The sequence below is a fragment of the Gorilla gorilla genome, chromosome 5, assembly GCF_029281585.2.
Source record: "Gorilla gorilla gorilla isolate KB3781 chromosome 5, NHGRI_mGorGor1-v2.1_pri, whole genome shotgun sequence".
Classification (NCBI taxonomy): Eukaryota; Metazoa; Chordata; class Mammalia; order Primates; family Hominidae; genus Gorilla; species Gorilla gorilla.
Window position 1 is genome coordinate 70,875,392 of NC_073229.2, and position 26,264 is coordinate 70,901,655.

General features: G+C 41.1%; 1 protein-coding gene across 3 annotated transcripts in view; it reads left to right on the plus strand.

Annotated features, from left to right (window-relative positions):
• Positions 1-7,570, plus strand: part of FBXO9 (F-box protein 9) — a 32,409-nt gene extending 24,839 nt beyond the window's left edge. For all 3 annotated transcript variants that reach the window (XM_055391106.1, XM_063707664.1, XM_055391107.2), the window contains 6 exons: positions 1,618-1,736; positions 1,923-2,013; positions 2,657-2,752; positions 3,078-3,171; positions 4,709-4,860; positions 6,921-7,570. In XM_055391106.1, the coding sequence (XP_055247081.1) occupies positions 1,618-1,736; positions 1,923-2,013; positions 2,657-2,752; positions 3,078-3,171; positions 4,709-4,860; positions 6,921-7,029 (661 nt within the window). In that variant the 3' untranslated portion in view covers positions 7,030-7,570. The remainder of the gene's footprint in view (positions 1-1,617; positions 1,737-1,922; positions 2,014-2,656; positions 2,753-3,077; positions 3,172-4,708; positions 4,861-6,920) is intronic.
• The last annotated feature ends 18,694 nt before the right edge of the window (positions 7,571-26,264 follow it).

Below are 26,264 nucleotides of genomic sequence, written 5' to 3' on the forward strand. Positions count from 1 at the left end.
ACTGGAACTACAGGCATGTGTCACCATGCCTGGTTAATTATTTTTTTCATTTTGTATTTTTGCCTAGTTAATTAAAAAAAAATTTTTAAGAGATAGGGTCTTGCTATATTGCCCAGGCTAGTTTTTACATCTTTAAAACTGAATACTTAGCTGGGTGTGGTGGTGCATATGCCTGTAGTCCTAGCTGTTCAAAAGGTTAAGGCAGGAAGATTATTTGAGCCTAGGAGTTCTGGGCTCTAGTGCACTATGCTGACTGGGTGTCCACATTAAGTTCAGCATCAGTGTAGTAAACTCCAACGAGCTGAGAGCCACCAGGTTACCCAGGGAGGGGTGAACTAGCCCAGGTTAGAAATGGAGCAGGTCAAAACTCCCATGCTGATCAGTAGTGGGATCATACCTGTGAATAGTCTCTGCACTCCAGCGTGGACAACATAGTGAGACCTCATCACTTTAACAAAAACGAACCCTGAATATTTTAAGTTAGAGATGGAGTTAGAAATACTTTTAGTTATAGCAGAATCATGTCAATTTTTAGTACATCTTTTACTTAGCTTTTTGCACACTTTTTTTTTTTTGAGACAGAGTCTCACCCTGTCCCCTAGGCTGGAGTGCAGTGGCACAGTCTTGGCTCGCCGCAACCTCCGTCTCCCAGGTTCAGGCAATTCTCCTGCCTCGGCCTCCTGAGTAGCTGGGACTATAGGCACCCACCACCATGCCCAGCTAATTTTTGTATTTTTAGTAGAGACAGGGTTTCACTATGTTGGCCAGGCTGGTCTCGACCTCCTGACCTCGTGATCTGCCTGCCTTGGCCTCCCAAAGTGCTGGGATTACAGGCGTGAGCCACCAGGCCCAGCCCCTGCACTAATTTTTTAAACAAAGTCCTGTTGGTGCTCCCTTCAAAATTTATCTCCAGTCTGACCATTTTACCACTTCTGCAACAACCCTTCTGACTCAGCCACTGTTCTGTTTGGTTTGGATTACATAGTGGCATCCTACCTGGTCTTCCTGTTTCCACTCTTATACCACTAGACCATATTCTCCATAAACCACCAGAGTGATCTTTTAAAATAAAAGCATAAATTATGTTCAAAACCCTCCAGTGGCATCCATCTCATGTAAATAACCACTCCTTCCTACAAGATGCCACCTCACCTGCCCCGACTGCCTCATCATAGTTCCCTCTGCACAATGCCCACTTTGCCACAGCTGTGTGCTCCTGCTGGCTCTTGGGTGAGCCCACCAGTCACACTTCTGCCTGAGGGCCTTGCACATGCTCTGGTTGCTGCCTGAGATACTTATCCCCATCACTATGATCACCTTCCCAGAGAGGCATTTCCTGGCCTCCCTATTTCCTCACCACCATCATTTCTGTCTGCTGACTCTACTTTGTCTGTTGGTTGATTTTTGCACTAAGCGTACTACCAGAAGCTTTCCTCTCAATTTGCTTTCCCACAGTAAAAGAGCAGGGCCTTTGCCTTGTCCATTAGTTTCTCCTCAGAACAGTGCCTCCCAGGTGTTCAACAAATACTTGCTAAATAAAAGATGGCTGATAGCAAAAATATTCATGTCTATATATAGGGACTTAGTCTTTATTGACATTGTGCTTTTATTCCCTAGAGACCCTGAAATATGGCGTCTGGCCTGCTTGAAAGTTTGGGGCAGAAGCTGTATTAAACTTGTTCCGTACACGTCCTGGAGAGAGATGTTTTTAGAACGGCCTCGTGTTCGGTTTGATGGTAAGTTGGATTCTGTAGAACTCAGCAGAAATACTGATCTATAATGCTGATTTTTATAAATACGCCGTTTAAATTTTCTGTGATGAACGTGAGTACTGTAAGCATGTTTAAAGGAAACCACAGTAAATATAATGCTGGGAATATCTGAATATTATAATTTTTAACTTTTTAAAATTATTTTCATAGGAGTATATATCAGTAAAACCACATATATTCGTCAAGGGGAACAGTCTCTTGATGGTTTCTATAGAGCCTGGCACCAAGTGGAATATTACAGGTACAACTGTAGTACACTGAGTGAGTGGAAAATTCTCTCTCTCCATGTATTAGTTAAATGGACATCTGTTCTTTGTTGCTTTTGATTGACCCGCAAAATGGCCCTCAGTATTTTTATCTAGTACTCAATGTAGGAATTGCACTAAAAAAAAAAAAATAGGCTGATATAAATTACAGAATTTCTTCTGGCCTCTTTTAGATTTCTCCTTGTCTTTTGCCCTGGGTGTATTTACTTGCCTTTTCAAATAGCTTGTGCTTTTGTTCCACCTTATTGCTTGCCAAATATTATTGTCATTTAGAAAAAAATAGACATGTTAACCATTGTGTGTGGATCTCACTTTGTTTGAAATTGTTGCTTTGGGAAAAACACAGAACTTTAATAAAACAATATTTGACTTTTATTCAGTGAGTAAAACTTAAAAGTTCAACAGTTTCCCCTGAGGAAGATAAAACATCTTTGGTTCTTTGTTGCTGGACTAACAGGTAGTCAGTCATATTTGTTTTAATGTTTTAGCAGTTCTTTAGCCCGTGGTATTTCAGTGTTGGTTTCATAGCTATGAATAGGCATAGGTACTAATAGATAAGGACATATTTTATACTTTGTGTGTGGGGTGTGTTTTGGTCTTCTTTTTCTTATTACATAGGTACATAAGATTCTTTCCTGATGGCCATGTGATGATGTTGACAACCCCTGAAGAGCCTCAGTCCATTGTTCCACGTTTAAGAACTAGGAATACCAGGTAGCATTTGTTTTTTAAATGGCTTTCCATCCAGTCTATGTTTTATATGGTTGCTTGCAGGTTAAAGTAATCCAGTGCTTCTTTCACTTAATACTGGATGATTTTAAAAGCAATCATTCGGGGTCTTAGGAAAAATACCAATTTCTGGGCTTTTCCTTAGAAAATCTACTTCAGCAGGTCTTTGGAGCCTTGGAATTGAGGTTTACTCAATCCTAGCTGATTCTTTTCAAGCAAGAGTAAACACTGTTGTAATTTGTTACTTCTTAGATTACTTAAATCCACTTAATAACTGATTTAGATTCAATTTGTTTTTTTTTTTTTTAAGGACTGATGCAATTCTACTGGGTCACTATCGCTTGTCACAAGACACAGACAATCAGACCAAAGTATTTGCTGTAATAACTAAGAAAAAAGAAGAAGTGAGTATACAAAGTGTAATTAATAGTTTTCTTATCTTAATAGCCTATTCATCCAAGCATTCTCGATTAGAACAACAACAAAAAAAACCCTTTCTGATTATTTATACTGTTATATAAAATGTATATTAACTTCTAGCAATCACTGAAGAAAGCTGGAGAGTTTTCTAAAATGTGGTTATTTTTTATTGGATCAGCTTTTTTGTTTTTTACCAGATAGTTTGTTTTTTATATATGAAAATGTAAAACTGAAATCTCTTGTGAAATAACTAGTAAAATTATACCTGAATATGTTTTTGGCTCTGCTCATGTCGAATCACAGGGGATTTTTTTTCCTAAATTAGCTCATATAGATAATTCTTTCCATAAGGATATTGTTAGAACTTCAATTTCTACTGGAAATAACCTAACTTCAGATAATTTTCTTCTTCCTGTTCTTACAAAAGGAAAAAAATGCCAAGCAAATATGATTACTGACATTATTACATTCTAGAATGCTTTAAATTGTCCTAACAGATTGGTAGCCTAATATTTTCACCTTTCTCCATATGCACGTTTTCAATCCTGGTTAAAAATTGTTATATGTACCCAAGAAGCCAGTTGTATGGTATTTGGAATAAATATTAATATTTACTTGTTGCCTTTTTAATTAATACAGCTTTTGAAGGATATTTCTCTTGTATGAAATTCTCCCTTCTCTAACATCATATGTCCAGACAGGGCAGAGTTTCATCTGCGAGTCCTATCACCTTGTGGCCGCCTGTTGCTGGCATCTCCACTTCCCTCTGATGGGCTCCTGGAGCCTGGGCAGCAGCAGCCTGAGAGACAGAGAGAGTTGCTTTGACTGTGACTGCAGGTTTCCTGAGGTCAAAATTGGGAATTTGGAAGGCCTTAGTTGCTTAGGTTTTATCTAATTAAAAGAGTTTAGGAACTCCCATGTAGAATGTCAATTTTCTCTTCAGAATATGATGAAATATTCATAGTGTTTACATTTTTTTGTTTTTAGCAGCAGTATTTGCAGAAGTGTAATTCTAATGAACCTTGTCACAACTGTTTGCTCATTTATTTTACTGTAATTGCAAAAGAAAAGTTATACTCTGTGCTTTTTCAGCATCCTTCACCAATTTATCACTTTCCCTCTTAAAAAATGTCCAAGTGTTTTCCAGTAGAAGGAAATACTAGGCTTAGAGATAGGAGATAATAATTTTACATCCCATCTATGTAATGTTGGTTACATAGTAGTTTTACCTCCCTGGATCTTGATTTTTTAAGCTAGTAAAGAGAAATAATGCAATCATATTTAACACATGAGGTTATTGTGATGATTAACTGAGATGATGATTATGATGGGGAAAAAAATCTGATATTTTTAGAGTATTTAACAGTTTTTAAAGCACTCATACATTCTTGTGATAGTCAAAACAACTCTTTACTGCATGCAAATATTATGTTACTTTTAGTGTCACTGTTGCATAATATTTCTATAAACATAGAAGTGAGGTAAGGTTTCATTATAACTTATGCATCTTTTCTTTTGCAGAAACCACTTGACTATAAATACAGATATTTTCGTCGTGTTCCTGTACAAGAAGCAGATCAGAGTTTTCATGTGGGGCTACAGCTATGTTCCAGTGGCCACCAGAGGTTCAACAAACTCATCTGGATACATCATTCTTGTCACATTACTTACAAGTAGGTGAATGCAATAAAAATAACAAGGTTACACTATAAATGTATACTTCGTATCCAGCTTAAGAATTTCAGATATGTTTCTAATTTCTCAGAGTTAACACTACATTACAAACTAAAACCAGTACTACTACAAACTACTGCAAACCAAGAAAATGGCCCAAACGAAAAAGACTAAGCATGCTTGAGGAAGCAGAGCATCTGGAACACTCATATAGTACCCATTGGAATGTGAATTGGTACCACCACCACTTTGGAAATGAAAGTAGCATTCCATGGGAAGAATGGTACTTAGTCAGCTGTGAGCTGTCCATGTATGACTTAAAGCCATTTTAAAATACCAGATCATTTTTCTTTTCCCACAGTTACCATTTTTTGCTTTATTTCCATTTGTTTTATTCTCAGGGATTATACACTGATTTAATAAAATTGTAGTTAGGAAAGTAAGTCTACTAAAAAAATAAGATCGGAGGTATTCCAAAGCCAAATTTGTTAGGTGATTCCTATTTAAAACTCTTTGTTCTATGCAGTAGCATTTACCTGTACATCATAATCAGTGAACTAAAGAGGGGAGGTATGAGAAAGGAGCCATACAGAAATACAAAACTTAAAAAGGAACCAGGGAAGTGAAATATCAAGTCCTGTGGCAATTAAGGTTAGCTCTTGTTCAATTTGAAAGAATATTGGTACATGACTGAAGGCTCTTTGTTCTGCTTGAATCTAAAATTCTGAGAGAGAAGTTTTGAGGTCAGCTTCCATTAGCCTCTTTGCAACCTTAACCACATTGTTGAAAACTGTGTCACATTTCCACTTTACAGATAACTTTTCCCTGCTCATTTGGAAGGTCCTGACAACAGAACGTTTTTCTTTCTCATCTTTGCCTACAAATTCTACTATATCTCCTTTTTGCTTCTCTCTCTAATGCTGTGGGATTTTTTTTTTCTACTTTTCAAAGAAAGAAACCTGAGCAGGTGTGGAGGCTTATGCCTGTAATCCCAGGACTTTGGGAGGCCAAGGCAAGAGGATCACTTGAGGCCAAGAGTTTGAGACCAGCCTGGGTAAAACTGGGTGACCCCATCTCTACAAAAAATAAAAATATTTGCCGGGAATTGTGGTATGCACCTTGAAGTCCCAGCTAATTTGGAGGTTGAGGTGGGAAGATCATTTGAGCCTGGGAGTTCAAGGCTGCAGTGAGCTATGATCACACCACTGCACTCCAGCCTTGGTGATAGAGCAAGACCTTGTATCAAAAAGAAAAAAAGAAACCAAACCCTGAAGTAGAGCCAAGCAAATGAACGATGGATGGTTATAGTTTATACTTGACCCATTAGAAAAACATTGTTTATTTAGGAGAAAAAAGGACATTACCATAGGCATTATTTGTAGCTGCTAATTATCACATTGACTTCCTTGTAATATTTATAAAATCACTTGAATTCTCTGCTTTCGTTTGTCTCTCTCAGTGGTAGCATAACTTACCACCTACTTTCCCTCCCCCCTGCCTATAATTATGCTGTTGATCATGCAATTATTAAATAATCAAATTCTATTCTAGGAATATAGTTCTTTCTGAAACATTTTAAGAAGAACCTAACGTCTATAGCTTCTGACTTAAAAATTCTATCTTAGGAATCTCTGAAGGACATCAAAATCACATAATTTTTAATTGAGAAATAGTAGACACAACCTAAATCTCCAATTAAGTAAACTGTGGTACAAGCAGACAGTGAAATATCATCCTGCCACTAAAAATGGTTTCTGAAAAATAATGATGTGGGAAAATACAAATAATTAAATGAAATAAAAAGAATTACTAAGTTTGATCTCAAGAAACACTAGAAAATATCCTTCATATGGCTCTGAGTGTTGGAATTATGGTGATGTTTCTGTATACATTTCTAAATTTTTCGAGTTTTCTACAATATGCCTATATTATATAGAATTTCCTAAGATGAATTAAAAATAAAAAAGGCTAAAGCATAGAATAACCTTCCCCAAACACACAAGGATTTTAAATGAATTGAAATTTCCTCATACTAGTAATTTTGTGCTTTTTTTTACAGATCAACTGGTGAGACTGCAGTCAGTGCTTTTGAGATTGACAAGATGTACACCCCCTTGTTCTTCGCCAGAGTAAGGAGCTACACAGCTTTCTCAGAAAGGCCTCTGTAGAGCCTCAAGTCCAGTCCTCTATCACTTTTGCATGAATTAAAGTATATAGCGCAAAAGAGCACCTAAGTTATAAATGTGTGTGTGTGTATATATATATATATATACGTATATATATATATGTATACGTATATATATATATATATGGAATTGGAACTTATTTTAAATTGTTGGAGTTCTTTTAAGAAGAATAGAAATTGATTATTTTTTTTATTTAAAGGGATAGTTGATTCTTGGGGTGTTTTGAAATTAAGTTGGAATTAAGTTGCTTAAGCATATTTATGTTGTGAGAAACCTTAATATGAGGTTTATCATGCCCTTTTTCAAGCAGATTTATGAGCAGATTTCTGTCACATAAGTCGTCTTCTGCTTGAGTATCCTAATATTTCAATGCATCAGGGGAGCGCTCCACTGGATAAGCATTTTATTTCCCGCATGGCATAATGTTTTTGCACTAAAGGCTCAAAGTGTGAGAACCTGTTCTGGATTTGTTTGAAATTATTTCACCAATAAAGATCATAAATAAATGTTTCTTTCAAGAAAATATATTTGGATGGCCTTTTTAAAGTAACAGGATATTTAATAAGAGTCCTAGATAGCCAGGGAGACTTTAAGAATCATTGCCTCTAGCTGGGTGTGGTGGCATGCACCTGTAGTCCCAGCTATTTGGGAGGCTGATGCAGGAGAATAGCTTAAGCCCAGGAATTTGAGTCTGGGAGTTTGAGTCCAGCATGGGCAACATAACAAGACCCCATCCCTTATTAAAAGAAAAAAAAATAATTCCTCATTTCATCATTGGTCTTTATATGTAGCCACAAACACTGACCTCATGTAGGCACCTTACCAATATATGACATTAAGTGAGAATGAATCCCTTAGGACTGGAACACTTCAAGCTCAACCAACTGACTCAGTTGTCATTCTTCACAGAAGAATAGTAGAAGATCATGTAAACCTGAGCCTAACTCTTGTTCCAGTATGAAAGTTGGGGGAGAGCACCAGCCACTTAGGAAAACTGTATGTTACCTTTTTACTCAAAGGAGTCCCCCTGCCCAGTAACAGTCCTATTAGTGTTTAATTTCAGAGTTTGTGTCTGGTAGACCTCTACCTGATTCAGATTTGGTTTTGTTGTTTCAACCATAGTTAGAGACAAATTCTCATGTACTTTCAGAAATCAATATCTGCAGCCACTGTTACTTTTAATTGACATTAAGAGATACTTCATAGGTTCCCACAATTCAGTATGGGATAGGCTTTTTAAAAATCACATACAGACCAGGCGTGGTGGCTCATGCCTGTAATCCCAGCACTTTGGGAGGCCGAGACAGGCAGATCACCTGAGCTCAGGAGTCCAAGACCAGCCTGGGCAACATGGCAAAACACCGTCTCTACAAAAAAAAAAAAAAAAATTAGCCAAGTACAGTGGGGCACACCTGTAGTTGCAGCTACTTGGGAGGCTGGGGCAGGAGAATTGCCTGAGCCTGGGAAGTGGAAGTTGCAGTGAGCCAAGATCGTGCCATTTCCACTCCAGCCTGAGTGACACAGTGAGACCCTATCTCAAAAAAATAATAATGATAGTACACGTTATGTTAAAGGTGAAATGTGCATACAGAAGGAAGAGAGTTGGCCAGGTGTGGTGACTCACACCTATAATCCCAACACTTTGGGAGGCCAAGGCAGGAGGATTGCTTGAGGTCAGGAGTTTGAGACCAGCCTGGACAACATAGCAAGACCTCATCTCTTCTAAAAATTAAAAAAAAAAAAAATAGGCATGGTGGTACACACCTGTGGTCCCAGCTAGTTGGGAGGCTAAGGCAGGAGGATCACTTAGCCAGGAGGCTGAGGCTACAGTGAGCCAAGATTGCACCACTGTGCTCCAGCCTGGGTGAGGAAGCGAGACCCTGTCTCAAAAAAGAAAAAAAAAGAGTTCTTAGGTTGGCCTTTTGTAGCAATCTGAGAAGTGTGTTTTTCAAGTTGGAAAGGAAGGAGAAAAGCAACTTGCCTAAGATAAGGTAGCTCTTCATGATATGACTGTTATTTCTGATATACAAATAAATAGAACATGATTAGGACATAGTCAAGTATAGCTAGAAAAATATATTCCTAAGGAAAGTGAGATTTGAGGAGTCCCTGTTGTTCTGCAACATCCCTAGATTGAATGATCTGTTGCAGATGGTGGATACCAAGTTCAAATTTAAAGATTTCTTTGTAAGCAGTAAAGTGACTTTCACTTACTTAACTTGGAACTGGAAAAAGTAACTTTTTTCCAGATTACATTTTCTGTATATTTTTAAAATGCAAAAGCAATATATATTTGTTGTGAGAAAATTAGAATATACAGATAAAATAAAATTTAAAAAAACACCCAAAGATAACCAGAAGAAAATTTTTGCTATGTAACCTTTTTCTTCTGGTCTTTGCAAATCCTGCCGTAGAAACTTTTTAACTTCAGGAGTGTCCTTCCTTTGCTCTATTAGGACATTACAGAAACCAATACTATGAAAAGCTGACAGCAGTATCTGGATTAACTTTTTAAAAACAATGAAAGCATTTTACAGAAATTACATTTCAGATCGTGCTGGAACTGTGTTCAGGAGATATCCTCAGAGGGAATCTGGCCTGAGCACCATCATGTTTAATCGCCTCCTCCTGTCTTGCATTTTCCTCCCAGCCCCCTTCCTACCCCTTAGCAGAGGGCCAGGTGAGGGTGCTTGGGGCCTATGGGGGCTGGGAGTGTAGACTTCAGTTACACCCCCAGCCCCCAGGGGAAAGCATTAGCCTTGAATCCTCAATCCCAGGCCCTCTACTAACCACTCTCAACCTATGGTATTTATCTTTTGATTATTCTGTGCATCTATAAAAATGGGATTATATTGTACATAATGCTTTGTAAGCTTTCTCTCCCCACATAAGAATGCCCTGTAAGCATTTTGTTAAATATTTTTAATGACTTTAGAGTCCAACTTTATACTTTATGCATAAAGATATGCATTTTGGTTTTCTAATTTAATGCTAGTGTAAACGTTTTTGGAATAAACATTCCTGTGGCTAAATCTTTGCATACTTCTTGAATTATTACTTTAAGATGTTTCTAAGAAGTAGAATGACTGAATCAAAGAGTGAACATTTTAAAATATCTTAAAATATACATTTTTGGTAAATAATGTATACACTGTAGAAAAACTGGAAAATAGATGAGCAGACAGAATAAAATGTAAATCACCTGTAGTCATCTCACCCATTATTCACTTTTTGATTTTAATCATCCTGGCCTTTCACATGTATGTGTGATTTTTCAGTCATACAGTGAAACACTTCCAGTTCTGTCTCCTTTATCTGATGCTTTCATGCTCTGGATCTTAATACCTGGCCAATCATTTCCCCAGTGATGGATGCTGAGTGTCAGCAACAGCTCTAGGTAAGTTGGCAACCATGACATGTATGGGCTAAGGCTTGCAAGGCTTCTCTGGCTACAGAGAATCCAATTGCAGTCAGAGCAGAAACAGAAGCCAAGGCGATGCAGTGGGATCCCAGTTTCACAGTGACCATCCATTGGTCACTGTGACCAGTCATGATAGCCTCCACATCCAAAAAGTGATTTCAGTCTTTGGTTATGTATAGTGAACAACACCTGCACATTTATCTCCACTGTCTCCTGAAACTCCACTAAAATAGTAGTAAAGAAATAGGGCTGGGTGCGGTGGCTCATGCCTGTAATCCCAGCACTTTGGGAGGCTGAGGCCAGGGGATCACTTGAGTGAGGGCAACATAGGGAGTTTGAGGGTAACATAGGGAGACCCCTGTCTTTCAAAAAAAAAAAAGAAAAGAAAAGACTTAAGTCCTTCAAGACAGGGAGGACAGGGGAGGTGCTGAAAGCAGACAGGACAGGTTAGAATTTGGAAAATAGAAAGCAGGTGGGCAAGTGGTAAAGTGGCATTAAGCATGGGCTGTGTGTTGCAGTGCTAGATCCACGACTGAGTTTGAGCAAGTTAGTTAACTCTCCATGTCATGATAAATTAGAGGAAATATTATCATAATACCTACCCACAGAGTTGAAAGGAGTAACAGATAACACTCCACGTTAATTGCATAGGACAATGCCTGATCGAGTTGGTGCTCAGTAAATAGCAGCCATTATATGTATTATAACTGTTGCTGTTCCAGAGAGATCTGAGACCTCAGCCAGAAGCAAGGGAAGCTAAAAAGTGCAAATCAACTCAACTGGCCTCCCACAGAAGGTAAAGTACCACATGGAAACAGCAAGACCCTGCGGGAAGGATCCCCAGCCAACTCCCAGAACTCAAGTTGTCAGGCTCACACCATCAGGCAGGAAAGTGGAGGCTTCCCCTCTAGGAAAAGACCGCTTCCCACAAAAAAAAGACCTATGGATACTGACATTTAGGAATCAACAGAATAGGTCCTCTCCCACGCCTCGCAGTCAGCAAGTACCACCTACCCACGTAGTTTCTAGTTAACATCGTAGTGGCTCCTTCTTGGCTATCAATGGACAAGCAAGGAACACCAAGTATTTGAAGACAAAGTCTAAATGAGTGACAGAGAATCAGAATTTTTAAATAAGCAGAGAAAGGGGACATGATGGAAATCAAAAAATGCAGGTAGTAGAAGAAATCTGAAAAACAAAATTCTATTTCTTCAAAGACATGGAAGAAGAAACAAGAACAAAAGGCTATTAGGAAACATTGGAAGTCAGAGCCTTTGAATAATACTTACGCGATAATGAAATATTTTTAAATGTCAGATGACACATAGAATGTCAAAGCTGGAAGTTTCCCTAGAAGTCACTTACTGACCAACTATCCCCATGTGGAGGTGAGGAAATGGGGGCTCATGAAGGGTGAAGTTGTTTGCCTCAGGTGGTATAACCAGGACCCTCACAAATTAAAGGCGTGTATTCATGCAGAGGGCCTGGCAGTTGTAAGCACTCAGTAAATTCTAGTCTTAATAATGTTTATTAAGAACTTAGATGTTACTGCATGATCTTACTTATTTGTAAAATCTAAAAGAGTCAAACTGATAGAAGAGAGTAGAGTGGTGGTTACCAGGGGCTGGAGGGAAGGGTGGATGGGGAAAGCAGAGATATTAGTTGAAGGGTATGTAAAGTTTCAGCTAGGAGGAATACATTCTAGTGATCTATGGCATAACATGGTCACTGTAGTTATTAACAATGCATATGTTTAAATGGCCAAAAGAGCATATTTTAAATGTTCTCACCACAAAGAAAGGATAAGTATATGAGGTGATAGATACGTTAATTAGTCTGATTTGCTCATTTTGCAATGTGTACATGTATCAAAACATCACATTGTACTCCACAAACATGTACCATTATTTGTTAATTTAAAAATGCAGAGAATCAAGAACTTATATGTTCTACCTGGGCAACATAGACCTCATCTCTAGAAAAAATAAAAACAAAATTGGCCAGGCATGGTGGTACGTGCCTGGAGTCCCAGCTATTCAGAAGCCCGAGAAGTGGAGGCTGCAGCGAGCCAAGATCACGCCACTGCACTCTAGCCTGGGCGACAGAGTAAACCCTGTTTTCAAAAGAAAGAAAGAAAGAAATTATATGCAAGTAATAATAAAGTTGTTTAAAAACTTTGAGAGATTATGTGTTAAGTATGGGGCAGAAGGCCTTCTTTTATATGGATTATCTCATTTGTGCTCACAACACACAGGTATTATTGTTCCTATTTTATAAATAAGAAATTTCAGGTTAAGAGAGTTTAAATAAACTTGTCAAGCTCATCCTGGTTACTGAGTAGTGGAGCAAGGCTAACTCCAGAATGCTTTCTCATAGCCAGAGCCAGGAGTAGAGTCCAGTTCTAAAGAAATAACATCAAAACTCCAATATGTTACAATTCCTACTGGAGCTTAGACCAGCACTGCCCACTAGAAATATAATTTGAACCACATATGTAATTTTTAAGTTTCTAGAGCCATTTTTAATTAAAAAGGTGAAGTTAATTTTAATAATTTATTTTAATGCAGTACTATCCAAAACAGTATCATTTTGACACGTACTCAATATAAAAATTACTAATGGGATTTTTTTTACACTTTAAAAAATTCTAAATCTTTGGAATCTGGAGTGTAATTTACACTTCCAGCACACTTCTACTGGCTTAGCCATGTTCCAAGTGCTCATAGCCACATGTGACGAGTGACTACTGTAATGGACAGCGCAGCCATCAACTAAGGGGTACATCATAAGAAAGAGAGTCAATGGATGGTGTGTGTCAAGTTCAACCTCACAGTTTCTCTCCTTGTGTAATTGGCATAGGGATAGGTAAGCCGAGCAGGGAGCTAATACCCGATTAATTGTTAGGCTCAGTACCTATGTATACTTTTCCTGATTCCACCAGAAGGTGTCCCTTGTCTGTCTCCAAAATATTCCACATTGCCTCTATCCCAGCAGTTATCACATTCCATGTTAATTCTGTTTTTACATGTGAATGCCCTCCGTCAAACCGTGGTTGAGGACAGGGTCCATTTCTTTCAAATCTCTGATTCCAAAGCACCTCTCTGTTGTGAACATGAGATAAAAGGATCCTTATAAAGCACTGGACACATTTCATGGGCTCTTGATGCTCTATCGGAAGAAACGAACAAAAGCATCCTTTTGTCACTAGGTGACACTCTTGTCCCAGCCTTTTTGTTTTTGCTCTTATTCTTCATAGTATTAGGGGGAGCTGATTTTCACATTCACAAGAAAATAGGAACAACCCAGATCTTTCTGACTGACCTTCAAAGCTGCAAGTGACAGGATCTAAGATTTAAGGTGTATATTCAAACAGAAATGCCATTTTTGTGACAGTGCCCTAACTCCTGCCATGCTGAAGAGCAAGTAGTCCAGAAATCTCAGTCTTCTTGGCCATTGTTTTTTTCTTTTCTTTTCTTTTCTTTTTTTTAAATCTGGCCAGTTTGTCCTGGCTGCATGAGGAAATTGAATATCCTGATTTGGAATGAATAGGAAAGGGATCCTGGGATTAGTATCTGAGGTTGGGGTTGTTGAGATCCAGAAGAGGGGCCAACCTGTCCCCATTTGACAAGCAAGTGGCCTGATTTGTGACTCTCTTGAGAGGCCCACAGCCCCTCTTGCTGTGGTCTAATGCTCAGTGCAGAGTTTTTGGGGGATCACTGTTAAATCCACTCAAGGCTTCCATATTTGCACCTTCTTCTTATGAATCCAGTAAATATCTAGCAGCAGAATTGAGATTCAGAAAACTGTGCAAGACTATCCTAAGAATGCTGGCCAATTCTGGACATGGTGTGCATGTGTGGGTATGGTAGATTGAAGAAGGATAGTGTGGAGATTGCATAAGCAACACAGGCTTCTTTTGCTGAAATGGCTTTTCTGTGCAGACTAACTTTTCCTCAAGTCTTGGAAATACATCCAGCCCAATTTATTGTATTCAGGCCAAAGGAGCACTAAGTTGAAACCTGCTCTGTAAGTAGGGTGATCAAATAGTCAATTTATTGTCAAAATCAGGACACTTTTTAGAGAAAAGAGTAGTGTTTTTTTTGTAATTGCACTGGAACAGCAAGCATAAATTGGGAGGCTCCTGAGCGAACTGGGATGGATGGTCACTCTATACACAAGGCATGGCCAGTGCCCTACATTCGGCTTTTTGTCAGATGTAACTCAGAATGAAGGTTATCCATTCTTTTCTGGCTATTTTTCTTCCTCTATAGAAGAGAAGAAAATACCAGCGGTGTTTCCTAGTGTGTGACGAGTAGAGTGACGATTAGACCTCACTAATTTCCATGATTTTAAGAGGAAAACCACTTTGCAGAAGGGTCCAATGTATCTGTTGCCCTGCAGTGGATTCTAAAGTCCCTCGGAATGCTCACTGACTTCTGCATTTGGCTAACAGAGGCTTTAGTACCAGGAATTCCCAACAGCTTAAAAAAGTGAATCCATATCAGATAACAGTTTCTACTTTTCTCATGATCTGTTCTTTATTTCCATCTGATTTCTTTAATGACTAGCTAATTTCCTCCAAGCCTGGACCTATAATCCCAAGTTAATGTGGACAGTTGCAGAGAGATAGCTTTCTTTGCCTTATAGTTTGTATGTCTTTGAAGTGTGTGGCTAAAAGCAAAGTCTCCTCTCTTTGCTTGTTCCTTCATCCCCAACAGGGGTGTGTACCTCTGCACTATCTCCTAGAGGAGTGGATTTATTTTGAGCACTGCGATATAAAGAGCCAACTGCATGGTGTGGTGCAAAGACCACAAACTGGATCAGAAGACATGAGCTCAGTGAACCTAGCACAGATCCTGACCCTAGCAGATACTCAGTAAATGTGAGCTGATTCCCAATCAGATCATTATAGTTAACCATTGCAGTGGAGGGGAGACTTCTGTGGCTTCTACCAACACTGTGTCAGAGAAGTTCTTTGCTTGGGTGCCCCCAATTCAAACCTAGTAGATGCTAGGACCATTCAGAGCAAGTGAGAACTACCAACACTGAGGCCTCTACAGATCTTTCAGCTTTGGATCTTTCAGCTTTGGATCCTTTAAATCTTAAACATGATTCCTTTAGGTCCCTGGGGACCTAAATAAGAAAGGATCATATTCTACCCAGACATGAATGAGTAAGGCCTTCCTCTAACTCAGAATTTGACAGGAGAGTAGGGAAGTATCATAAAACAGTGGACAGAATCTGGACTTTGGGGTTAGATAGCCCTGGGTTTTTAGTTGTTTTTGTTTGTTTTTTTTGGAGATGGGGTCTCACCCTGTCGCCCAGGCTGGAATGCAGTGGCGTGGCCTCCTGAGTTGAAGGGATTCTCTTGCCTCAGCTCCTGAGTAGCTGGGACTAGAGGGGCACCATGCCCAGCTAATTTTTTTGTATTTTTAGTAGAGATGCGGTTTCACCATATTGGCCAGGCTGGTCTTGAACTCCTGACCTCAGGTGATCTGCCTGCCTCAGCCTCCCAAAGTGCTGGGATTACAGGCGTGAGCCACTATGCCTAGCCAGCGGTGAGTTTGAACACCCACCCTTACCAGCATCTACTTAGTCAAAGTCACTTACCACCTGGAGCCTCATTTGTAAACTGGGGATAATGAAAACTACCTGCAGGATTGCTATGGCAATAAATACTACAGATGTTAGGTCCCAGCACATAATAGGCTCTCCATATGGAATCTATTATTATCTAAAACGACAGTAACACTTAGGGTCAGTTGAGAAAATAGCCCTGTACTAAGAAGGGACCAGTGACTGGGAGATGCCAGAAAGCAGACTCTAAAATCATAAATCTCAAAACAACAACCCTAAGACTGTACTTGTGAGCCATTTCAACTATGTAGTTTATAGGAGCAATCCCTTTACACTACAGCAAGTTAAGCTTCAACTTAAATCAATGGCTGGGCTTGATCCATTGGTAGTGGTTGTCTGAAGTGCTGGTTAAGAAATATTCTGCTGCTGAGTCAACTCAGTAGGGATGCGTGTCATGGCTGACTGATCAGCAATGCCTGCTCTGGGCACAGGATTGGGAAGCAGAGGCAAGTATGCCAAATAGTTACCCTGCGTTCCTCACCCACCAGCAGATGAGACTGCCCCTAATACAGGGAAGAATTTGCAAGTCTAGAGCAGCACTCAGGCTTTGGGTAGCTTAGGGGAAATAAATGAAAGGTAGTGATGCGCCAAAGACTGATGCAAATAGGAAGGTTTGGGAGATTGTGGGAAATCTTCATAGTATGTAGGCAAATTTCAATGATTTCCTAACCCTACCCAGGAGCAGCCCCACAAGAGTAGTCAAAAGGGCCTGAGCAATTGCCTCTAAGAGCCAAGAGAAAATTCTGAATATTGGGAAACCCTAAGTCAGTCCACAGAGCCTGAGTTAAAGTGCAGGAGGAGATGGAAAGCACAACAGAGTATAAGGTAAAATTAAAGCAAATGCCCAACCTTGTCTTTGGAAACATTCGATTAAGAAGCAGTAGCTTGGGCCGGGCGCGATGGCTCACACCTATAATCCCAGCACTTTAGGCCAAGGCTGGTGGATCACCTGAGGTCAAGAGTTCGAAACCAGCCTGGCCAACGTGGTGAAATCCCGTCTCTACTAAAAAATAAAAAAAAAGCTGGGTGTGGTGGCGCATACCTGTAATCCCAGCAACTTGGGAGGCTGACACAGGAGAATCGCTTGAACCTGGGAGGCAGAGGTTGCACTGAGCCGAGATCATGCCATTGCACTCCAACCTGGGCAACAAGAGCGAAACTCAGTCTCAAAAAAAAAAAAAAAGAAAAAACAAACAAACAAACGAACAGAAAAACACTAGCTTGGAAACAGCCAAAATGGTCGAGAGCAAGAAAGCCTTAAATGTCCCACAAAGTAATGCTCCTTCCAAAAATCTAATAGCCTTCCTGTAATTGCTGAATGACGTCTCAATACATCTGTTTTGAGAGTTCTAATCTTGAGCAGAATTGAGTAAGAAAAAGTACAGCCTGTTTCTTAATGATAGAGTAGAAAAGATGACCTTTATAGAGGTCATGGAGATTATAAATAGCAAATTCCTATTCCTAGCCCTGCGTGCCCCCTGCCCCAACTCAACAAGAAATAGCAGCATTTGAAGCAGACCTTCTGAGTTAGGAAAAATAATCCTGAAGAACTTGAAGAGTCAGGAGAAAAGTAAAGATCAAGAGCCTTAACTTTAAGAAAGAACAAGTTTTGGAACAGGCTCTTCTTCTCCTACCAAGACTGTCATTAAGCAGGTTTCTCTTGACGTGAGAACAGCTGCTCATGTGGCCACTTTGTTGCTTGTACCCTGAGGGCCAGCTGCATGAAGGGGCATGGTACAGCTCTCACCCTAATCTTTTTAAGTTTTTTTTTTTTTTTCGTAAATCTTTTTAATTTTGGTACCATTCCTACTGAAGTCTTTCTGAGACAGCCAATATTCTTTTGTTTTTTCTTCCTACATTTTCCAATGGCACAGCAGACTGGGAAGCATCTGTGAGTTTTTCAAACTTTTTGGCAAACATTAATATATCAATTCTGGCAAATGCAGAGAGGCATTAAAAGAAATTTGGAATTGCCCATAAACTTACCATCAGAGATAACCACTGTTTACTTTCACTAGCTTAGTATATATCATTGACTAATGGGTGCCCCGGTCATCCTTCTCCATACGTGCTGTGGGACATTGGTATGTTAGGAAGGGGTTCTTAGTGTCTCCTTGCCACTTTCTCACCAGGAGCAGTACTGGCAGGGTTTAGGATGGGGGAGGCAGAGGAAGGGGACAAAAACGGTGATCACTACAATGCTGAGAAGTGGGGGAATGGAAAGTATTTGTGAGCATGGTGTAAATTTAATGCATTATGCTTATAGATGTGGCAACACTAATGGTTGAATGGGGGAATAATTTGGTGACAATTAGTCTTCTCTGATGCGTTCTGGCAGGTGGAGAAGTATTTCACTGTTTGAGAAACATTGTTTTTCACGGTTTAAGAAACATCTTTCAAAGCCTAATTTCTTTACTCCTCAGGTGTCAAGACCTTTGTTTACACCAGATCAATTGTGCAAAGTTCCCTGCAGCCTAGAAATGAAGCAATTATTTCAAATCTATTTATGGGACACAGAGGACACACAGTGAGATTTTGCTGATAGTGCCTTTAAATCTCAACCTTGGGTCCCACCCCTCTGCCAGGCCACGTTTGTCTAGGTAGGCAGTGACTGCCCAATTTACCTGGATTGGTAGGGGTGATGGGGGAATACAGAGGAAGAAAGACTCATTAGATGCTGTTCTAAGATTAGCTCTAGTTCCTGATCATTGGAACAGTCTTTGGAATTCTCTGCTCAGTCCTGGGAAGATGTTGTCAAGGGGATAATTGTCAGAATGGTGCAAACACTGCAGGAGAAACAGTAGATACACTCACCAAAAAGATAAGGAAGTGTTTTCTAGAAAGATGGCCCCTTTGCAATTAGTGACTATTCAAAATTAAAACTACCTCCTTTCAGTTACCCAAGTAACTGCCATTCATAAATGCCTGAGTTGTGGTTGCATTTACCTGTGTGCAGAGAAACTGACCACAAGACTTTCAGGACTCAGAGGACTGAATTGAGGGGTGGCTGCCTCTCAGTGAGGAGTCAGAGGAGCAGGGTGTCTTCCTCAGGACTCACCAAGAACAACAGGACCCATGTGATGAGATTGGGCCCACCTGGATAATCCGGGCTAGCCTTCCCATCTGAAGGTCCTCAATGTAATGACATCTATAAAGTCTCTTCTGCCACGTAAGGTTTTGTCACAGGTTCTAGTGGTTAGGATGTGGACATCTTTGAGGGACCATCATTCTGCCTACCATAGCCATGACTTCCTGGGTATAGCAACACTGCTCAAACTCTATGCCTCCACTTCTAGGGATCTGGACACAGGTCATGAGCTCAGAGTTTTTAGAAGATGGTGTCACTAGGGTAGGTATTAATATTAGCCTCAGCACAATACCAGCAGTTTGGCACCCATGATTATCCCAGCAAGCTTCAGACATCTAGTCTTCCTTCAGGCATCTGTAGACATTTGCATTTTGGCACTTCCATCAGCTCCCAAACCCTTTCCTCTGGCTGGCTCAGAAATACCTAGCACCATGCTTGACCCTCTGGTAGGGAGGTCTAAAGAAAGGTCCACCCCCGTTTTATCCCTTCCCCTCACTTTCCACCACAGATAACAACCCAGATGGATGCAGCTGGTGTGTCTTCCTGTTGACAAACACCATGGGGAGTGAGTTGTGCCAATTCTCTTGCCACATCCACGTTATGTCTCCCCTGACTCCTCTGTAACTCCCTCCCTCCAATTCTCTCCTCATGACAAAAAACCTGGGACTGCAGACTGGCTTAAGAAAAATGTGGATAACAATGTGCAAACAGATGGGTGTGGTGGTTTATACCTGTAATCCCAGCACTCTGGGAGGCCAAGGTGGGCAGATCACTGGAGCCCAGGAGTTTGAAACCAGCCTGGGCAACATAGCGAAACACTGTCTGTACAAAAAATACAAAAATTAGCTGGCCGCAGTGATGCCAACCTATAGTCCCAGCTACTCAGGAGGCCAAGGTGAGAGGATTGCTTCAGCCCAGGAGGTTGAAGTGGCAGTGAGTGGTGATCACACCATTACACTCCAGCCTGAGTGACAGAGCAAGACTCTGTCTCAAAAATAAAATAAATAATGTGCAAACACTCACACAGCATTTTCTATGTGCTAAGTGCATTATTCACATTAACTCATTGAATCCTTGCAGCATCCCTGTAAAGTGGGTGTTATTGCCTTTTCTTTAAAGTGAAGAAACTAAGGCACAGAGATATTTAGTAACTTACCCAATGAGTGGTTATGATGGGATTCACATCTAGGTAGGCTGGCTCCAGAGCCTACACTCTGTCCCCAATGCTAGCGTGCCTCTAGACAAATATAGATCCAATGATAATATTCAGACCATCACTGGGAGGTGAAGTGCTTTCTCCTACCTTCCTAGATGTATTTGCAGTTTTAAAAAGCACAGAGAATGATGGTATGTGTCACGCGAGTACACCCTGCCCAAGGGAGATGGATTCAGACTGGGAGCCCATGGGTAAAGGTTTGTTCTGGTTCTGCCATTTTGCTGGCTGAATGATTGTAGACAAATAATAGATCATCTCTGAGTCTCAATTTCTTTATCTGCAGAACAAGGATGACAGTCACAATACCAAGCTCACAAGGTTCTGGTGGGGAATGACATTCCTGATCTCATTGGATAAAAGTGTTAAAGTATTATTCACTACCTAGAGCTAAGGTCATTTGTTTTCTTTTTGTTGAGACAGGGTCTCACTCTGTCACCTAGTCTGGAGTGCAGTGGTGTGATCACATCTCACTGCAGCCTTGACCTAGCTAAGGTAGTATTCTTATTAGAGCATGGGATTCAAGCTTGTTGAGCATGAATCTGAGACAGAGAGTTTGTTGGCCCTCAAAGCACAGCACTGGGCAGCCTCTGTTCCTTCTGCATATAAGGCCACCTCTTTATTTTCATTCACTGCCACTGACTGGGTCAGGACCTCACCACCTCTAGCTTGAACCTATAAAACAGTTTCCTATCAGATATTCTTCCTGTACTCTCACCCCTTCCCAATCAAAACGCTGGCATCAGGTTAGTCTGAGGCACAACCTTCCTCTGTTATCCACAAGTTGTGACCTTCTAAACTTTCTACAGCCTGCTGTCTCTGGGAAGGGTGATGAACTCAAACACCTGTGAAGGTCCAGAGGACACCACAAGTAAGTGAGGTGGACCAGGTGTGCAGGCAGTGGCAAGCCAGACCCTGTGTCTCTTGCCTGAAAGGGAAGCGGCTACTCAGCTTCTGTTCGGAGATTCTCTATAAGGCCTGACCTTCCCATTTTTAAAGAGAAGCTGGAAATCCGTATTGTATGTGAAATGTTGTATGTTTAACCAAACTCAAGTTTAAAAGGAAAAAAATAAAAACACGATACAGGTCAAACAAAAGCCATCTGCAGGATGAGTGGAATCGGCCAATTTTTGACCCTTGGTATGCAGGTTAAAGCCCAAATCATAAACTTTGCATTCTAGGTTTGTACAGGTTCGACACTGACTTACATTTCCAGCTCGCCTCCTGCTCCTCCTCCAGGTGTGCTGCTAGCCAAGAGTAGTTCTGGTTCCCAGGACACCCAAAGCCCCTTCCTACCCCTGCCCCTTTGCTCTGCTGGCATCTGGAATGCTCTTTCTCTCACCTTCCCCACCCTCCAGCTCCTCCTGGAAGTTCTACTATTCCTCCTGGAGGCTTTCCACAGTTTAACTCCAGCCAATGAATGATTAAATAATTACACACAATCTACTCCCCCTGGGCCTCCAGGGCACTCTCAAAGAGCTCTGTTTCACCTGTGTTTACTTTCTACCACATCCTGGCCAGTGCCACACCTCAGAAGGCTTCAGAGAAAAATTGTGACTAATTGACTTGTGTCACTTCTCTCCTACTAAATCATAAGCAAGTAGTCTGCAGAGCCCCCCACTGCCAGCTCCTTGCCACAGCTCCTCCCACCACCACCATGACCCAGGACAGCGCCTTATAGGTCCCAGATGACTGTCAAGGCTTCTTGAAAGCTTTGGCTCCAAGGGATTAAACTGGAAGACTGCAGCTGATTAACTTACTAGGTTTAAATTAAGTTCTTGGGCTTGCTGCAAGCAGAGCAAAACTCTCCCGTCTCTCTGCAGCCCCTACTCAGGCCTCTGCTCTCTTTGTGGGCATGGCCAGCGTCTCTTAGCTGCATCCTGGGTCACTCAAGGTCTCAGGGTAGGAGAGCTGGATGTACAAATCACACCCTCATCCTCCTGGGGGAGTGGATCCAGGTGCTGGTGGAGGGATGCCAGCATTACCTGGAAGCAGAAAGTTATGCCCTGAGGGAGCTGTCCCTTGTTTGACTAATCCAAATTAATACCACTATTATTGTCTTACAGTGTTAGGGCCATGAGAGGCCATATAGCTATTTAGACTGAAGGAGGAAACTGAGACCCAGAGAAGCATGATTTGCCCAAAGACAAGGTAAGGGTGAACTCTAGATAGGATCCAGGACATCTAACTCCAACTCTGGAGACTTTTTTCCACTAAGCCAAAGATTTGCTGCTATCATTTGAAGTGTTCTGATAAAAACACAAGTGAGATATCTCAAGACTACATTTTTCAGACACTCCATCTCACAGCTGTGCAAAAATGGGCTGCCGATTTGTTTTTGTCCTTTCTGCTTCTGTGAATGTGGCATTTGGAGCGTGACATTTGCTGCTTCAGCCACTTCTGATCTCAGTGTAATTTCCTTAGCTTAGGAAGATGCGTGGTATGTGTCTGTGAGCTTGTCCCTACATTTCAAACTCCCCGGAGAACTTGTGTCGCAGAAGTAGACAAAATGAGAAAATAATCACTGGTAGTTTGCTGCAATGTCTCTTGGTCTGTTCTCTTTCTCAACCTTCCTAAGTTTGTAGTTGGGACAGACTTCCGCAACAAAGGACAGATTAACAAGAGAGCAGTCCAGCTTATCAACACGTACAGGACACATCACATGGGAGAAACCTCAGTGAAGAGTTAACTCAAGGCAGTGTTTACGAGTCTGCCATATATAGTATGTCTAATAAAGAACAATAAATTTCAGAGAAGTGACAAGACAAAGGAAAGTAGTCCTGGGCTTCCAAAGATGGGAAACTATGGGAAGGTAAATATACGGGCAAACACTAATGGAGTAAAGTCTGCTCACAGGTCCCTCTGGCACCATCTCTGAGCTGATCAAGGGTTGTCTCCAGTAATGAAGAATGTACATCTTATCTTTAGGTAAGAAAAGAGACAGGGAGGATAAAAAGACCTTTTGTCTCTGTAAATCTCTGTCCTGCTTTTAGGCAAGCAAAGGGAAGACACAGAGCTCCCCTGCATCTTAATTATCTTCAGCTCAACAATCCTCTTATTTTGAGGAGGCATATTCTGGTCTCCCACAGTTGCCATATTTCCCTGGGAACATTCAAATGAGGAATAGCTGCCATGAAAGTCAAGAAAAGACATTTTGGGAGCCTCTCCAAACCTATTCTGGGTCAGAGGCTGCCTGGTTTAAGAAAAAAGGGAGAGAGAAAAAAGGAAAAGATAGTTTACACTTACACTACTTTTTCAAAATAAGAGATTATTCTGTTTATTCTCATGCCCATGATGGGAATCTCTGCTGAAGAGTAAGTCAATGGAGGAAGGCATCTACTGAAGCACGAAGACAAGATCATTCCTTCATTTTACAGATAAGGAAACTGAGGCTCAGGGCAACTCAAACTAAGCACCTACTATGTGCAGGTTGTGTTTTAAGGACTCTATATTTATTTACCCAGTTAAGATTTACAGTAACACTATGAGGCTAGTGCTAGTATCATCACTCCCATTGTACAAGTGATAAACTGTGGCTCAGAAAGAACTAATATTCCCAGGAGCATTTAGTTCATAGCTTGACAAAGCCAGGATTTGGACCCAGGTGGTTGTACTCAAAGCTGATGTTCAAAATCATTCATCTGTTAATTTTTAGTCAAATAAATGGGCCAGGCACTGTGCTAGGTTCTGCAGATACAAAAGTGAGTGAAATAGACACAGTTCCTGCCTTCAAAGTGCCTCCAGCCTAGCAGGAAAGAGACTGTCAATAAAGTATATAAAATTGAAAGGGATCAGAGTGTATTGCCTTAGTAAAAGGATTGTTTTGAGCTGAAGGCAACTGGGAAAGAGCAGACTGCAGAAAGGCTCTCTACTTTTCCCTATTTGCTTAAAAGCAGGGCATATATTTTTCTCTGTGAAGGTGTTCCCATTCCCTCTCTCATACCAGGAAAGGCAGAATAACTCTTAGTCACCAGAGATAACTCTAGACTCTTTTCATCCCAAAGATGACCCCAAAAGGAATCTATAACACAAACCCTACTAAAATAACACTTACCTTCCATTAGCTTCCCCATATATTTACCTTCTCACAACTTCCTGCCTCTAGAAGCTCAACTGCCTTTTCATTTGTCTTGTTAGTTCTCCAGAAATTCATCGCACTTTGTTAAAATGGTATATACACCTCCAACTCTGACTCTGTCTTTGGGATTTTCATTTCATTTCTCTGAGGTACCTTACATGCCCATGAAATAAACTTTTTTCTCCTGTAATTATGGCTTTTGTCAATTTAATTTCCAGGGCCACAGCTGCAGAATTGAAAAGCATAGAGAAAAAAGTTTTTTCCCTCCCCTACGAAATCTCCTGGCACTTAATCCTATGCCCTTTCTAGTTCATGATGTTGATATCACACTCCTGAGTCAGCAGTGAATGACATTTCCAAGATTGTTTGTTCCATCCTTAATCCTCATGTGCTCCTTTTACCCAAACGTGACCTTCTCACCACTCTGTCTGCCTTCCTAAATGGGCTTTATTTTGTGAGGTGAGGCTTGAGATCTCAGTCTTCATGGCCAGCATTTTGTAGGTTTCTTGGCAGCATCTTTCAGAGTCAGTAGCCCAAAGCAAGCTGTGACCCACATCTCATCAACATTGTGATGATGTGGCCCAGCCAAGGGAAACCAGAAGCCAGAGAGAGAGAAACAGGTTCAAATTGTGTTTTGTTTACAATTTCTTAGTGACACAAACAATGCCAAGCTTTGATGGTTTCTAAGAAATGGCAAGCATTTCTATGAAAGCTATCATTTAAAGTCAGCCGTTGACCTCTGCTCATGCAAAGCATGTTTCCACATCTAGGCCCAGATTTCTTTACCTCAGCCCAGAGTGCCATGTCTCTATCCTAAGCCCTGGCGCCTTCTGCTACTACAGAAGCAATAAAATCCAGCCAGAGATACCACAACTCTAGTAGATTAAACAGGCAGAGGGAGACAGAGTGACAACTGATATGCAAATGTATGTGTTTATTGGAACCTTGGGGACACCACGGAATGTAAAGAATTCTTATTTCCAAGTATTACAGAGGGGGCTTTGCTGGGCCCTAATGGTGGGACCTAGGTAAGTGTCACTGGATGTTGTGAGCACATACCTGGCCACAGTGTCTGAGTCCCTAAGCACTGTGTGACAGGTGTAACCCAGGTGTGCCTCAGGCTTACCTGCTTGAATGTCAGTTACAGTTAGTCACTTGGTAGTTACCCTGAAGTCTACTCCACCTGCTATGTAGCAGTCCATCTTTTTTCTGCTTCTTGAGCCAGGGAGCCCTGCAGTTGGTCAGGAGCTCTACAAGAGTGAAATCAAATCCTTCCATGGCTAGGATAAAGGTGTGTACAAATATGAATGAGGGACTTGAGAAGGGTGGGGGAGGCTTGCAGGAAGTGAGGCTATAAGGAGGAAGAGTGGGGATCCTAGGGGGAAAACTCCATGACTGCTAAGGAGTATGGCAGAAAGGCCAGACTCAGCACCGAGACCCAGATCCTCAAAGAAACTCTGAGGGCAGCACACCCCAGACACCACTCTTGCTACAGACTTGGGCCTTCCATCCCAAGCATCTCTGCAGTGGGACTCCCCTGGGAACAGTTGTGTGTGAAAAGGAGAGGGTCTACCCCTATTCTAGGAGAGATTGCTGAGTACTGGTGACTAGGAGCAGGTGGTGAGGTAGCCAAGTGCTGATGCTTTACACCCTAATGATGTCAGAGCAATTGTTGGAGGTATGCACTTCTCCTTTATGCATGAGCAATTCCTCCCCCTTCCAAAGGTTTTGGACATCATTGAGCTTTGAGGGAACGTCAGCTTTGAACACAACTACCTGG